Source organism: Protopterus annectens, chromosome 2.part1, assembly GCF_019279795.1.
Source record: "Protopterus annectens isolate FY-2018-M chromosome 2.part1, PAN1.0, whole genome shotgun sequence".
Lineage (NCBI taxonomy): Eukaryota > Metazoa > Chordata > Ceratodontiformes > Protopteridae > Protopterus > Protopterus annectens.
Genome location: NC_056729.1, coordinates 955,043,923 through 955,061,276, shown reverse-complemented (window position 1 = coordinate 955,061,276; position 17,354 = coordinate 955,043,923). Strand labels below are relative to the sequence as shown.

General features: G+C 41.1%; 1 protein-coding gene across 1 annotated transcript in view; it reads left to right on the top strand.

Moving 5' to 3' along the window:
* CC2D2A (coiled-coil and C2 domain containing 2A) overlaps positions 1-17,354 on the top strand; it is a 3,655,067-nt gene that overhangs the window by 1,709,035 nt on the left and 1,928,678 nt on the right. Inside the window, exon 19 of the mRNA XM_044062582.1 lies at positions 14,886-15,024. Within this exon, the coding sequence (XP_043918517.1) occupies positions 14,886-15,024 (139 nt within the window). The remainder of the gene's footprint in view (positions 1-14,885; positions 15,025-17,354) is intronic.

Below are 17,354 nucleotides of genomic sequence, written 5' to 3'. Positions count from 1 at the left end.
GTTTTAGGTTCTGCTTGTTATGTGGCTCTCCACTCTATTAAGTGTAGCTATGATGCTGTGGATGCCTCTTCCAAGGCTGCAGCTTTTGGGTATGTCATGAGGTGTTATTCTTGGCTTCATCTTCAGTCTTTGCATGAGGACATTAAGGCCAAGTTGTTGGATGCTCTTTTGTATAATAAACATCTTTTTGGTACTGCTGCTGCTGCTGACCTGTTTAAGTCTCTTCAAGAAAAAGGCAAAGCCTTGCAGGATCTTAAATATATTTTTATCTCACCTATCCCTAAGTTCCAGAGGAATTATCCTTCTAGATCTGCTTTTGTTCACAGGCAACCCTGTCAGTCTTCCAAGGGCAGGAAGGGTGACAGGTGGGCCCCTTCTGCTAACACTTCTCAGATTTCTGTGGCCCAGAAACCTCCCTTATCTGATAAGTCTGCTTTTCGTTACCAATTTGGCCCCATCCCATTTCTTAGCTCAGGTTCCTTTGTCCCTTCGGCTTTTTCTTTGTCTTCCAAATTGGCTTCTTATCACTTCAGACTCTCTGGTTGTTTCTATCATCCCTCAAGATTACTTCATAGTGTGGAAGTCTCTCCCTCCTTTTTCAGGTATTCTCCAACCTCCTGAAGAGCAATTTATGAATTTCTTGGTGGTTCTAGGGTCCCTGGTGAACCAAGGAACCATTCAACCTGTCCCTCAATTCCCAAGCAGGAAAGGATTTTTATTCCAGGATGTTCTTGGTCCCTCAAATGGAGGGCACTTGGAGACCTATTCTGGATCTCTCCCTACTCAACACCTTTCTCAAGGTTCCTTAATTTTGGATGCTTACTCTCCAAACCCTGTTTCCTCTTTTCCTACCCCAGACTTTTCTGATGTCTTTGGATCTGAAGGATGCTTACCTTCATATCCCTGTTCACCATCTTTTCAGGAATTTTTTACATTTCTCTCTTTCTTTCTTTCATTTTTTGTTCTCTGCTTTGCATTTTGGTGCCTCTACTGCCCCAAAGGTATTCACAAAATGCTTAGCTTCTGTGCTTGCTTTCTGCATGTTCCAAGGCATTCAAGTTTTTGCCATATCTAAATGGTCTGTTGATTCATTTGTCTTCTCCCATTGACTGCTACAGGATCTGGACTTCACCATCTCTCATCTTCAAGGTCTGTGGTTCACTATCAACTTCCAAATATTTGTCCTGACTCCCTGTCAGGATTATGTGCATCTGGGATGCAGGATTCAGACAGTGCCAATGATGGTTTCTCTTCCACCTCCAAAAGTTTAGTCATTGATGGTGTTCTTTCAGTCTCGTCTTCCTCCGTCTGCCATGCCAGCCCAAAGAGTTTCTTCAGGCCCTGGGATTCATGGCCTTTTTGTATTCTAGTGCTCCCTCTTGTCAGATTACATATGCAGAAGCTTCAGTGGTACATCAAGTCAGTTTTGCTGCAGCATTGCCACCGGCTGGTTTTCAGTGTACCTCTCCTCCCTTGTCTAAAGAAGGAATTTGAGTGGTGGATTCAGCAGTTTTCTCTCAACCCAGGCCTACCTTTCAAGCTCCAGTCCCTTCTCAAGAACTGTTCACTGATGCCTCAGACATCTGATAGAAGGCTTCATTCGGTCACCTGAAAGTTCAGGATCACTGGCTCCCACTTCAAAAGTTGGACCATATCAACATTAAAGAGATGATAACTCTGATTCTGGCCCTTCAGGCTTTTCACCCCATGTTCTCTCCAGTCACTTGAAGGTGTACACAGACAACACTACAGTAAAGTGGTATGTCAACAAGCAGAGGCACAAAATCTTACCTCCTCTGCAGGATGGCTCTTCAAGCTTGAGAGGTGGCTCTCGGTTATCAGTTAACTCTTCAAGCAATATACATTCCTTCAGAGCACAGTCTAGTGGCAGACTGTCTGAGCAGGTCCACAACATCCATCCTCTTCCTCTACTTCTAGGAGTCTTCCAGAACATTCAGCTGGACTCCCCAGAAATCTTGCTAGTGACTCCCTTTTGGCCAAGATAGCACTGGTTCCCTCTCTTAATGCATCTGGCTAGTGGCAATCACCACAGGTTACCTCACTGGTTGGATCTCCTCACACAGGACAAGGGATCTCTCACCCATCCTTACTTGTCCAGTCTTCAACTGACACTGAATGATAGCATTTTGATCCATTTCAGGCACTCTTTTCTGAGGACTTGCTCAGGGTTTTACAAGAGGCAAGAAACCCTCAACCAGAAAATCTTATATGTGAAAATGGAAATATTTTCTGGCTAGTGCCATGCTCATAACCAAGGCTCTTTTTAAATGGGGTACCTTTGATTTTTCCTTATTTGTGTGAGTTGCTCCAGTCTGGCCTGTCCTCTTCTTCTGTTAAGGCCCATTTGTTACCAGTTCTGCTCGTTTGCCCTTGAATCCTCCTTTGGCTTCTCATTTTGAGGTCAAACAATTTCTTAAATGTGTCATGTATATTTAGCCTCAAAGGAAACCTATTCCTCCACCTTGGGACCTTAATTTTGTTTTGGAAAAATTGACTCAGACTCCTTTTGAGCCTGCAGATTCTTCTGCTTTGAGACATTGTACCTGGAAGACTGTTTTGTTGCTGGGTCTTACTTCTGCTTAGATGGTTTCTGAGCTACAGGCTCCTTCTTTTTTCCACAGGGACAGGGTGTGTCTGTACTAATCCTCCTCCTATGTCCACGTTATTAAATGAGTTGTCCTTGAATCAGTCGGTGCAACTCCCTTCCTTTTTCCCTTCTCGTCAGTCTGCTAATGAGAGGGTCTTGCATACCTTGGATATGCACAGACAGCTCAGGATCTATTTGGATAAAACTAAGGCTATTTGTAAGTCTGATCAGCTTTTTGTTTCAATCCCAGGACATTGGGTTTGGCAGTTTCAAAGTAAACCATTTCCTCTTGGTTATTTAAGGCTATTTCTTTTTGCTACACTTTTCGTGGCAAATTTTTGTCAGTGTCTATTAGAGCTCATTTTGCTAAGACGGTTTCCTCTTCTGGTGTTTCTTCAAGGGGTTGAACACCAATTCCATCCTTTAAGCTGGTACTTGGTCTTCAGTGCATTCCTTTACTAAGCATTATAAGCTGGATATGGTGTCTAGGACCAGACCAGGTTTTGCTAGAACCATTTTATATGGGTTTATTGGGGGTGGGGGGGGGGTCGTCTCAGCCTTCCACCTCCCATTGTGTTTCTTGAGCTTTTTTACTCTCCCTACCATTACGGATACTACAACAGTACAACAGTGATATAGAAGGACATAATACAGTTGAATAACATTTTACTGTAACAGTAGATATCCTTCTCTTCACTGCTGCAATATTCTCTACCTTTCTCTAACCCCCTGTTGTCTGTTTTGGTTTTTGTTTTGTATTCCCTTTGTGGCTGAGCATTTCCCCTTTTCCTTCTGCATGTGCATGGACTCCTTTGTCCTGTGGAGACTGTTCTTTTATGGGGCAGTGGAGTTCTGGGTAGCTGCATCCGTACATCACTTTTATGCCCTACATTCTGTGCAGGGAACATAAGTGTGATGTATAGTGCATGCAAGATCATTAGGCTGTGGTATACTGGCTGAATATTGGACTACCATGGACAGGAGATCCTATTGTTAAGAATACTGCAACAGTAAAGAGAAGGACTTCTATTATGGTAAGATTTTACACAAATGTACTTTCTGGAAAACAGATATGTTTGGCTCATTTGTCCAGGGAGAAAGAGACTTGCAATGGCTAAGCAAACCCTGGCCAAGAATAATGCTACGTGCAGTAAATTTTGCTGTCAGATGTGAACCAACCATTAGGAAATGCACTTTTTAAAGGTTTTTTCCAACCATGGTGTCACTGTTTCCAGTGCTTGCTTCAGTAATGTTTCCATTGTGGATATTTTTGCCATGGCCATTTGTTTATCAACTTGTAAGTTCATCAATTACTGTTGCTGGAACTGGAACTCAAAAAATCAGGCCTTTCTTGGCAACTCATTGCATCAAGATTCTGCCTTCTAAGCCTTTGTCATAGACCTTCCTCTGACTTCAGAGGTTTGAATGTGTATTGCTTTTGCTTCTTTTAAGAAATTACTCACTGCATAGGGCCTGTGAAGTTGGGAGAAGTAGTTGACCTCTGTGGAGGCCTTCTACAGTGGGTGTTTATTACTCTTGCACTCTCTCTGCAGATGGATTTTCCTGTCAAGCAGTTACATAACTTGTATTCTTGTACATTTGTGTTGATTTCTGTCTTGCAAACTGTGCTTTTTCATTGACTGAGGTGGGACTGGGTGTTAAGTAGAGTAGGTTATACTTCATCTTTATATTTTCCAGTTGTGGTCATGCATGACCCCATATATGAGCATGAGAGAATTTAGAATTTGCTAAGTTTGAAATGTGAGTGGAGGAAATGCCAGTAATTGTCCCCTGTAGAAGGTGTGCTTTTCAGATCAACTCATGCAAATTATGTTTGTATTCTGATGTATAATTTAAGGAGTTCACATTCATTTGGAGGTAGTGTATGATTATCTCATGGCTGGGATGGTTTCTTCATGAAGACAGAGGATGAGTAATCAAAGTCAGCCATAGAAAAATACATTATTTGCACATGAACATGATTTATTTCTACTGTACATTGACATTATTTAAAAAAAAATCTTACTTTTTTATGTCATGCCTTTGTATATTAGCACTTCCTTTCCCTTCCATCTCCTCCCACTGATGTGCATTTGAAAGATGACTTGGTGATACTGTATACATGCATACAACTGAGTCAGTGATAGCACAAGTACAGTACATCAGTGGAATGTAGTTCCTGTTATTTCAGCAGTTTTTTTTAAATGCGGTTTAAAGATTTGAGAGAGATCACTGGTATCTGAAGGATATGATCCATATTTTTTTATTTCAAATAAGTTTTGTATTTTTTACAACATTATAGCTAACTTAGAAATTAGTTTAATGTATTTGTAGCACAGAAAGAATTGGTAGCTGCTCTGAAATGTAGGTAACTGTAGCTACTGAACTGCTTTCTAAATTATAAGATTTTGGAGCTGGATTTGTTTGTCTGGGTACTGCTTATTTTAAAACAAGCATGTACTGCTGAAGGACTAGCCCTTATTAATGTTTTTGCATATACTGAATTAATTTTATTGTATAGTTTAAAACAAGTCACATAACTATCTGCAGCAGTTTGCATGCACCATCCAATTGAACTGGCACCTTTATAGATGCTGAAGTATGAGAATCTCAGGCCTAAGGAACTTTTAAGTGTGTTTACTTAAAATGTGTATATGGATAGGCATCTTATGGTCCCAGTAATAACTTACCGACTATTTTTCCTTTGTTGCTAAATGTAACTACATCCTCACTGAGGCATTAATGCAGGTTGGTCTTTCTCTCAAGGTACATGGTAACAATTGACAACAGAGAGACAGGTTGCGGGAAGACATTGTCCACTATGTAAATGTTGTTGGGTCCATGGCAGTACTGTGCAAGCCTGTTGTCAAAGGTCACAGGAATGTATGACCGTACACTTCTTTGTGTAAGAGATATATAAACTGCTCAACATGACACTTCCTTGTCTGACTGGGCAGTTTTGATCCTAAATAGGTAACACCAGGTACTGGGAATGGGGCTGGTGTTGTTATTGTACTCCTAGGTATGTACTGTCCTGTTGGACGAAAGTTTAATTTTTACATTGGCTATGTAAAGGCACTTGACTGATTTCAAAATTGTACACTGTGCTGTTGTAGTTGATGGGACCTTTGTATGAGTAACCAAATTGTTTGTGTATGTCATTACTGAACCCTCAAGTTTATAGCATTTGTCTGCTTGACATATCAGTAGGCTTTTTTTAGGTATTATGTGTACTATAATATGCATGAAATATTTGTTATCTATGTTCTGCTGTGATGCTTTCTAGATGTCACTGAACAGTATGACATTCTCACTTGTCAAGACACATGTATTATTTCTGATATCATGGCTGGTTTATCAGTTAACAATTGGTATAATGTTCCTGACGCAGCTCTGTCTATGAGCTTAGCATTGGACAATATCACAGCAAAATTATACAGTTATCAATCAAGACAAGGCGGTTGGAGTAGCTAGTGATTCCTCCACTGTGTCTGACAAAACCACTCTGGGGTTACTCACACTGGTGTTGGAGTTTTCAGAGGCACATGTGAACTCTGTGTTTGGCAGCATCACTGATGTACTGGTGTATGCTGATGGTGGTTGAAAACAAAAAATAATAATTAAAGGCATTTCCTGCATTAGGTGTTCCTGCTGGAGAAGACAGCATATGTGGGGACCATACTGATGCTCATTTATTTGATCTGCCTTTGCAGATGTATATTCTTATTGAGTCCAGGGACGATTAACAGACAATGGTGGTATCAACTGACATCATGATTGCCTTACACATTAGATCATGGATGTTTGATACATAATGGTGCTGAGGTAGTATTGTGAACTGTAGTAAGGCATGCATGCAGTGAAATGTGCTGTTATCCACTGCATACTAGTAAGCATCCTTGGTACATGTTTTTATGACCTGGTGTGGACGTTTATTGCTCAAAGATGATGTAGCATAACTGTATGGTGTTATTACCATGGTGTTTCATGATCAAAATACCTCAGATGCGATAGCCCATCTTTTTCTGTGTACTCACTTAGCATCAGTGTAGCTTAGATGCCCCCCCCCCCCGAAACATTAGGGAACACAAGAACAATACTTTGGAAGTGATTACATGGGACCGTAAGACACCTAGCAATATACACTTTTTCAAGTACTTAATAGTGCTTCCCTCCCAAATTGAGTAGGACCATTCATGATAACCCTTGAGGGAATGTCTGTACCCTTTTAATCATCAGGGCTTGTCCTAAATGCAGCTAAAATAGTAGATTATTTGACCTGCAATAGTAAGTTATTCCATAGGCTGTGAATACTTTGAGCTAAGATCCTGTCCTTCTAGCAAGTCTTGTTTAATTGTTGGTGTAGGGTTAGGTCCAAACTGCAGGCGTTTATAGAGCCACTGGCTTTACAAAGAAATAGGGAGTCAAATAGGACTGAGTTTTTCATGGCTGAAGAAATGAGACCAAGATCAAAACAGAGCAACCAGTAGGTTACTGATTGTTAAAGTCATGCTAATCCATTGGGATAATTAAAAGATTTAAGGCATTTAACTTTCTTGGTTAGAAATCTTTGGGGCCTCTCCACTTGAGCAATATGCTTGGCTTTGTACATATCAAAGAGGGCATTGTATGCAGTGATGTCTGATAAGTGAAGAGTACAGAAATTGGATGACTTTTTTGAAACATGAGGATATTCCCTTGAAAATTAACTTTGTCAGACAGAAGGAGTTCCTGCTGTGATAGAAACTTGATGATTAAGTGAGAGAGAAATGTCCACATAAGTACCAGGTCTGTTGTCATAGGTTCATAGGTAGGTACTAGGCTATCTGCCCGAGAGCATTTATAAGCCTAGCCAGTGTGTGTCAGCTTTCGCTGCCCCGTTGATTAATTAATTGAGCCTCTGTCAAGAAGAGCCAATGAAGTGATCCCAGGGGTGTATTTTCTTTTACCCATCCACTCGTCAAGGTTTCTCTTGAGGAGTGATAGAGAGGGGCTCTGCCTAATGTAGTTAGGAAGTTTGTTCCAAAGCATGGGGAGTCTCTGTGACAGGAATCTATCCCTCCAGCATGTTCTATTTATTGTTGTGGTGAGGTTTAGCTCACTAGAGCGAGTGGCTCTCAGTGACTTGGATTTCTTTAGATGGAGCATATCCATCAATTCTGAGTTGTACATAGCTTTGTAAGTCAGGCAGAGATCACCTCTGAGTAAGCGATATGTCACTGAGTACAGCTGGAGTTTTTCCCGTCAGGCTGCATAGGACATATGTTTGAGGCCAGTAATCCTCTTGGAGAGGTACTTTTGTGGTCTTTCCAGCTGTTGGAAGTGTCTTGTGAGGTACATCCCAAACAGGGCATTGTACTCTATGATGGGTCTGATGAGTGATGAGTAGAGGGGCACTATAACCTCTTTATTTCTAGATGTGAACCCTTTAGTAATTAGATGGGCTACATAGAAGGATTTCCTAACTACTTTGGCAATATGATTGTCAAAGGAGAGATTACTATCTATCTGGGTCTCCAGATCTCTTATTACCTCTTCTGTATTAAGGAGGCTGCCACCTATGTGGTAATTCATGGGTGTTTTTGTTTTTCCTAAACGGGATGACTATGCATTTTTTGGCATTTAGCTTGAGACCATGACTTTGACACCAGGTGTCCGTCTCAGTAAGGCCCTTTTGGAGAATGTCCGTGTCAGCCGGAGAGTCAGTTATGCCTCCAAGTTTGCAGTCATCGGTGAACTTGGTTAGCCATAGTCCTCCTGTGTTTGCCTGTACTTTTGAGAAGTATATGCCAAACAGTAGGGGTCCCTGGACCGAGCCTTGTGGGACACCACTTGTGACTGGTTTAGAGTCGGACGTGGAGCCTGCTATTCTTACCGTGTGAGTTCTGTCTGTAAGCCAGTTGGCAACCCATCTCATGACATAGGGGTTTATGTTCAGGCTGGTGAGTTTTTCTATAATTCCCGAGTGGGGAATGGTGTCAAAAGCCTTGGCAAGGTCAAGGTAGGCTGTGTGAACTACCTTCCCCTCATCTATGGCCTTGGTGACTGTCTCGAAGAAGTCAACCAGGTTTAGTAGGCATGATCTGCCCTTAACAAAGCCAAACTGGGTCGGGTCAAGTGTTTTGAAGTTCTCAATGTCTTTGTTAATGAGTTCCATGATGATGCGCTCCATAGCCTTGCAGACCAGGCTAGTCAGGCTTATGGGGCGATAGTTACCAGGGTCAGTTGTGGCCCCTCCTTTGTGGAGCGGCATAACTGTTGCTGTGTGCCATTCTATGGACACGTAGCCTGTGAAGAGGCTGAGGTTGAACAGTGTGTTTAGATGGGGGGTTAGTTTTTTCTGTAGTTCGTGCGAGATGCAGCCTGGGACACCATCTGGCCCCATTGACACTGTGCTTTTGGCTTTTGAAAGGGCTGTTTTCACCTGTGCATCTGTGATTTCTGGGACACTACACTTTTCCGGTATTGTTGTGGGCCCTTTTGGTGGTGAGAGGGGGGTGAAGTTTGCAATTAGGGGAGTGAGTCTTGGTTTTGCTAGGGATGACACAATCCATGCTTCCTTGTAGGTGCTCATAGAGTGCATTTGTAAAGGTTCCTGCATCTTGGACACTGTTATCCTTTAGCGAGGGGGATGTGAAACTTACCACCTCTGTCTTAAGTAAGGTGACGTTTGCTATAGAAAAGTTTTTCACTGTGGTTTCCTTGGTTGGAGGTGGTGGTATGGTGTGGACATCTAGAGTGATTAGTTTATGGTCTGATCTAGCCAGTGACGGGTTGACCTCCTGTGTGGAACACCTGTCGCCCATGTTGGTCCAATATGTTTTCACCTCTGGTAGGGGAGTTTACCAGCTGGTCCAGGGCATTTGAGTTGATAAATTCCAGGAAGCGCTGGACCTGGGAGTTTGTACTTGAGTAGTTTTCCCAGTTAATGGTAGGGTAATTGAAATCGCCCAATATCAGGGTGTTAGGTAGGACCTTCATGTTTTCCAGTGTCTCCAGAAAGGCGGAGTGGTGGTCCTGGGTCATGGAGGGTGATCTGTAGCAGGCCATAATTTGCAATACAGATTTGCCCGATGTTAGTTGCACATGGATGATCTCGGAGGTATCATGCTGCGCCACTAACCTGGAGGAGTAGGTATCTTTGATGAATATGGATACACCCCCTCCTTTTGTGTTTCAGTCCATGTTCTGTGGCCGAAATGTGTGGTATGAGTTGTAGCCCGGTAGTGCTGGGGTGCTCTGTGGAGCCTTGAACCAAGTTTCAGTTACTGCACAGATGTCGACATTCTCCATACTGAGGAGTGCTTCGAGCACATGGATTTTGAGATTTAAACTTCTGGCGTTGAGTAGCATAATCCTCAATTTTTTATTTGTGCTGTTTACGGAGGTGGGTTTGACTTTTGAGCCTTGCCTAAAAAAGGCACTATGGTGGTAGCAAGAGCCTTGGCCAGTATTCGAAAGCCTGGGGGTGACAGGTGCAAGCCATCTCTTGTGAAGCAACGAAGCCTGTAGAGCATGTCGTCCCAGGCTGACAGACACTGGATCCCCTTTGAATGACACCAGAAGCTTAGCCAATTGTTGAAACTGATCTTTTTTTCTTTATACTGCGGTATCATTCTTGGTGAGGACAGGATGCTACTCAGGGTCAGGGTCATACCCGCCTGGGCTACATGATCAGAGAGCTATTCCATGTCTCTTTTCATGTAGTTCAGGAGGGTACGTTTCAGGTCATTCACACCAACATGAACAATAACAGAGTCATATTTGTACTTGTTCTGGAGTGACCTGAATGCTTGTGTTATGTGGCGGATTCTGGCTCCCGACAGGCAGCTAACAGTAACCTTCTCCTTGTCCAGCCTAGTGAGTGAGACATCAGTGTGCCTGACTATAGAGTCACCTATTACTAGTGTGGTAGGTATGTTATTTCGCCTTAAGGGCTGTGATTGTGCGGCACACTGATTTTGTGTTTTATGTGTTGTCTGGTTTGTAACGGGAGGTGCAGGTTTTTTGGGTGTCTGCTTTGGAGTTCTGTGATGCTTTTGCAGGTTTTTATTTAAAGCCTCTGAGTATGATTTAATGTATTTATGTGTATTTTTTGCCAGTGCTGGTTTAGTACGTCTATGTGAGGCTGGAGGTGTGGTGCAGATGTTAACCTTCTCCTCATGACTGCCTGTTCCAGTCTTGGGTGGAGAGAGCTTAGCCTCCAATTTAGCTATATAATTGCATCTCTTGCATATGTTAATGTTTTGTGGTAGGAGGAGAGGGTTGTCTGTGTACATGAGGCAGTTGTAACATTGCCTTAGGATACCCAGGTTCACCAGCTGGACTGGAGAGTATACCTGAAATTGCCCTTTGGCCATGCCTGAATAGTAGGGTGAGCTGCTTAGTCACTTGGTTGGTGAGGGGTGAATAATGAGCCTTGTCCTGCTGGGCAATCAAGTGTTGGGTTATATTAGTGCTTGCTATTAGGTCTGAGCAAGTGCTGGACTGTAGGATGCTTTTTAAGTGCTTAGGTTGATAGTTAGACTACTTTCAAGGGAAAAACTGAAGAGGAGACTTGGTGGAGCCGGGATAAATTTAGCCCTAGCTAACTGGCGCTGCCCGGACATGCCAAAGCGTTTTTTACAGCAGGGAAATGAAAGAGATAGAAATTAGCCCAAAATGGCCTATAAACTACTAACTTCTGGGCTGGAACCACTCCTTCAGGGACAGATGGCTGCTCAAAGCTCCCTCTCTCACAGGTGAACAAAGAAACTTCCCTCTGTCCAAGTAGGATATGGGCAACTCAGAAAATTCTAACACAGCCCTGAATTAAGCACTAGCCTGAAAACTGGACTATACTAGCTTAGAAAGGTGGGAAACGAGAAACATTTTTTTTAAAAGATATGGCAAAAACAGTAAAAAATACACTTGAAACAGCTGTAAACGACTACAAACAGTAAAAAATAACACTTAAAACAGCTTTAGATGACTACAAGCAATCAGAAAACAAATTACCCAATTAACCAGTAAAAAAATCTCAGAACTGAGCCCTGTTCCTGTAGTCTTCAATCAGACAAGTTCTAACTGCACACTCCTGCCACTGGGGTGCAGGGAAACCTTCTCCAAAAAAGAAGGCCTGGATTAGTGCTCAAGTTATGCAAACAAAGCTAGATTCAGCAGGCCTGGATCTAGTCAATGCTACAGCAAACAAGGTGCATCAATTTCATTAAGAAACAGTTCAGATATGCAGGCACTATAAGCCATTAACCAGAAATTCCCAACTCAGAAGGGCAGAGTCCAGCCTCTCCTCCCACAAGGGTGCAGACCACTAACCTTCTTAATGTAAAATAACTGGCCTGAAGCCCAAGTGCTTAAACCAGAACTAATAGACTTTTAGAATAACAGACACTGAGCCTTCAATCAGCAGTTCCCAACTTAGAAGGATATAAGCTACCTGTCCTGCCACAACAGTGCAGACCACAACCATTCTTAATGTAAAACAACTGGTCTGAAGCCCAAGTGCTTAAACCAAAAGTCTTAGAATGATAGCTACACTTTAATCAGGTTGCCACCAAGCAGTAATAAATACAATTGAATACTTTTAAGAAGGCTTGGATTAGTGCTCAAGTTATGCAAACAAAGCTAGATTCAGCAGGCCTGGATCTAGTCTATGCTACAGCAAACAAGGCATATCAATTTCAGTAAGAAACAGTTCAAATATGCAGGCACTATAAGCCTTTAACCAGAAATTCCCAACTCAGAAGGGCAGAGTCCAGCCTCTCCTCCCTCAAGGGTGCAGACCACTAACCTTCTTAATGTAAAATAACTGGCCTGAAGCACAAGTGCTTAAACCAGAACTAATTATTGTAGAATAACAGACACTGAGCCTTCAGTCAGCAGTTCCCAACCTAGAAGGATGTAAGCTACCTGTCCTGCCACAGCAGTGCAGACCACAAACCTTCTTAATGTAAAACAACTGGTCTGAAGCCCAAGTGCTTAAACCAAAAGGCTTAGAATGATACTTACACCAAGCAGTAATAAATACAATTGAGTACTTTTAAGATGACACAAAAGCAAAATAAAGTATAAAGAAACACAAATACAGTAAAAGCAGATGAAAAAAGTGCAATTTTTTTTTTTGCGTGAGCAAATGAGATGTGCCCAGGAGGAGTATCCAAATGCAAATTTACAATAGGGGCGAACAGTTTCAAAGCCACCAAGATTAACACCAAAACAAAAGCAGGGAGGGTGGGTGGCCAAAGCTCAGAGTTTAAGCAGAAAATAATCCAATATGTACCACTTATATAAGGCAGAAACCGAATAACAATGAAGTGAACTACCTAACAAGCATTAACTGAAAAAACAGAGCCACAACTTCCAGCTAGATAGTATTCAGTGCAACACAAATAAATCAATTTAAATGCTGTATTATTTGAAAGAAATGCAGATAAAGATTTACTTAAATTCACTTATGCATCCAGTTGATTTGATTTCATGTAGGTCTTAGCTGGCCAAAGCTCAGAGTTTAAGCAGAAAAAAAAATGTCTGAAGAGGAGCACCATTTATAACGTAAGGCAAGAGCTGTTTATTTATTTTATTTTTTTTGTCAAATGCTACTGCGATCCACTGTGTTTGTATTTAGCTTGAGACCATGTTTAATGCATCAGGTATGTGAATATTTTAGCCCTTGCTTGGGCTATTTAGTGTCAATAGATGAATGATGGTGTTGTCTGGCTTGCATAAGCAAACTTAATCAACAGTCTTCTGTGATTTTGGCTTGGATGTCTGCAAAATAAACGTCAAACAGGAGAGGGTCAAACACTGATCCCTTTGATACCCCACACATTACAATTTTACATTCAGAAAGGGTATCAATAACTTTCACAACTTGAATCCTCTAGTTAGCCAGTTTTCAATCTAGTGGGTAAAGTAGAGTTTGAATTAAGTGGTCAAATTTTTCAATAATACTAGTGTTGGGGATAGTGCCAGAAGCCTTGGGCAGTTTGAGATAAGTAGTGTGCACAGAGTGACCACTGTTTGCATATTCTGAAACCTTTTTCAAATAAACTTACTAGGTTCAGGAGGCAGGACCTGCCCTTCACAAAAACATTTTACTAGACAAGTCTTTTTCAGTAATGACTTGGTGAACCTGGTTGTGCAGCTGCCAGTGTGTACTTCTGTAAGACACTATAAGCTGGATGCAGTCTTAAGGTCTAGGTCTGCCATTCAGTTCTCCAATCAGTAGAGGCATTCTTTCATGATACCTCCCAAGAAGAAGAAGTAGGAACTCTTTTTATATAGCAGTTGAGTGGATAGCCTGGATCATGTAAGGTAAGACAATTTGTACTAAATATAATGATGTACGCTCATGATCAGGATACATCTACTTCAGCATCCCCACCCACCTTCCCTTGCTTCTTGGCAGTTGGGACCTGGGTGGATGGCAGGGGATTGATTGTTGGTTTTCAGTGTTCTAGGCACTCGAAATCTGGAGAAGAGAATAGAAGAGGCATTAATCCTTATGGAAGTGGAGTAGGCATTTCAGAGTGGTAAAGTTTTCAGATGCTGTGCAGATTAGATTCTGCTGCAGCTAGTCCTAGCTGTTGAAGTGGGTAGACATGGATCATGAAGATCTGTTGTTATAGTAATTACTTAATTTCATTTTTTTACAATTCACAATATTTACAGAAATATGTTGTGTGTTTGTTGATAGCTAAAGAAATATGCACATTTGTGGGTTACAAATTTTATGAAGTATGCATTTTGTATTTTAGGATTTCAAAAATATAGCTAGCAGGGATTATTTTATTGTTTTACTTCTTTCTGAAGAAAAAATATATTTTCCTTTTAAATTTTTATGTTTTTTTCTGCAGTGTTGTGGAGTAATGAGCAGTTTATTTTAAGGAACTATTACTCTGTCTTGTTTTAGTATGTTTAGTACAGGATTTGCATACCCCTTCAGTAGTTTTATTGCTTCATGTTTTTATATGTTGTCATTGTATGATGGGTAATACAGTTAAAATTACTAAATGCAGTCAGATATTACAGATATTTAGCTAGTGTTAATTCAGCTGACAGTGAAGGCACTACTTTAGATTTTATCCAGAACATGTAGTAAAATAACTGCAGCATCCATGTTGCTATATATACTTAATCTGGAGTCCTGTTTTCTTTAATTGTTTGCAGTTAGTATATATCAGACCTTCATGTCCTTATTTTGTCTTGTGAAGTTGTTAAAAAGAGAACCTGTCCTGTTTCAGTTTTACTACAATATTAACACATTGTCTGGTTTCAGTGCTATGAAACATGTTGATGCCATTGCCTCCATTGGAACATCTGGGTTAACAGACATGAAGAAGCTGGCTACATGGGCTGCACAGTCCAGACTTGATCCAAATGACCCAAACAATGCACCACTGATGCAGTTAATAACAGTAAGAAATTTGCTTTGCTGATTTGTGATGTTTATCTTTTTGTTCGTACTGTCCATTTAAAAGGACTCTAAAATTACACATTATCTGTTGAATGGGTATGAGTTTGCCTTTGTCTTTTTTTTCTTCTTTCTGTTGGATGCTGAATTACCTTGGCACCCCACTGAACTGGTTCTTGAGATAACTCCATTTTACATGACTTTAAAAATACCATTTTTTTTAATTAAAAAACAAAAAGGTAACCTTATTTCAGACAAATATTTTTCTTGTACAGTTAAGTTATTGATGAAGCACTTACCTCAGACTAATTAAAATTTAACGTCATTTTGACCACTGTGTTGCTGTTGGCTTTTGTGTTCCTAATCAGTATATAATCTTCCTCCCAGCTTTGCCACAAATTAACTTGACATGGCTTTAAAAAATTCTGTATTATGGTGTGAAATAAGCACTTGTATCAGTTGTTTGGAAAGCAGCCAATATCATTGTGTTTTTGAAAGTTTTCTAGCTTTTTCCCTGTGCTGTGAAGCAGGAAGTCCTACCATTTGCCAGAAGTGTAGCTAGGGTGGGGCAAGAGGGGCTTGGATGCAAAGTGTTGGAAGGATGTGACTGGCCATCCATCATCCTCTTTTTTTTTTTTTTTTTTTTTTTTTTTTTTTTGTGCTCTTCAGTTGAAGGGAGGTATTGGGTGGGCATAGACTTGACTGCAATAAGCATATGGCTAGAATATAGTGAGCATGTTATTACAGGGAAGTCTTTTTCTTTTTAATTGAAGAGCTACCTTTGAGTGGGATACTGGCTTGTAGTATTGGCACAGAGTACTAACTGAGCCAGCTACGTCTCTGCCGTATGGTCACTGGATGCTTTCAGCAGTAAGTCTTCATTTTAACAGGGCCTACGGAATAATTATTTATAAGCAAAGATATGGCTAATATATTAGCACACAAAACTTAGGATAACTTTCTACCCACATTGTTGCCTACGCTATCCCAGGGAATTTAGTTTCCCATGTAAATGCCTTGGAACAAGTCTTAGAATCCCTGTCAAAGGCTAAAAGAATACCGTCAAGTATGCACTATCTAAGCCTGTACTTAAGCTGTTCAACCTTTAGCCTATCTACAGGGGTTTGTTTCTGATACCTTGAGGACAAGTACTATAAATTCCCTACACAAGGATGGTCACTGTACAAACCTGGGTAATTGTAGACCCATCAGCCTCACCAGCCTTCTATACAAAGCCATGGAGCGTATTATAACAGAACTCATTTATGCAGATATATGCAACTTAACTGGTCTAGAGCCCCATCAGTTTGGGTTTCTGATGGGCAGATCCTGAACCTAGTAAGCCTCATTGAAAATGTTGCAGGGGCTGTGAACAGTAATCACTATATGTACACTGCTTATCTCAACCTGGTCAAGGCTTTTAACAATATCCCCATGCTGGTATTATTAAAAAATTAGACAAGCTTAATTTAAACCCCTACATTGTCCGCTGACTTTTATATTGGCTGTTCAACAGATCCCTAGTTGTGAAAGTTGTTTGTTTCCTCACTAAATGTTGATTTGTAACTGCCAGGGTGCCATAGTGATCAGTTCTGGGCCCTCTCCAGTTATTTGTTTTGCAGACATCCAAGCCAATATCTCAGAAGTGTAGTTGTCCAAGTTTGCCTATGATTGCTAACTAGGCACTGTTATCTGTTCAGCCACTGATACAAAACAGCTCCAGCAAGGGCTGGAATATGGACATACATGGTGAATCAAAATTAGTTTCAAACTAAATGAAAACATGCAGCATAGAATCATTTGACAGAAAGGCTGTTTCCACCTTATATGTTATAAATAGTACTCCTCTTCAGACAGATACAGTCATGAGAGATCGATCTGTGTACTTGTGTGGATAAGTTTCTCTCATTCAATCATCATGTCTCCACCAGAATCAGGAAGTCCTTCTATCTGGGCAGGGATTTTCCAAGGAAATATCTTCAAGATCCAAAGAAGTCATACCACCACTGTACTTTGTGCAGTGCCCCACTTGCCCCCTGTTGTATGCACAAATCCAGTCATATCGCTTAACTAGAAAGGCCCAAAAGATTTGTAACAAAGAAAATTAAAGGTCTTAAATCCTGCATTTACCCCAGTAAATTAGCACAACTCTCCTTACTCAGCAGCCTACAGGATGCTGGGAGATGACCTGTGTCTCATTTTCAAGCCATGAAAGATGCAGTCCTATTTGACCTGCTATTTCTTCCCAAAACCAGTGGTTCTAGAAACACCTGTACTAAGGGCTTAAATCAACACCGACAAATAAACAAGAGCCACTACATAGATAGGTTCATA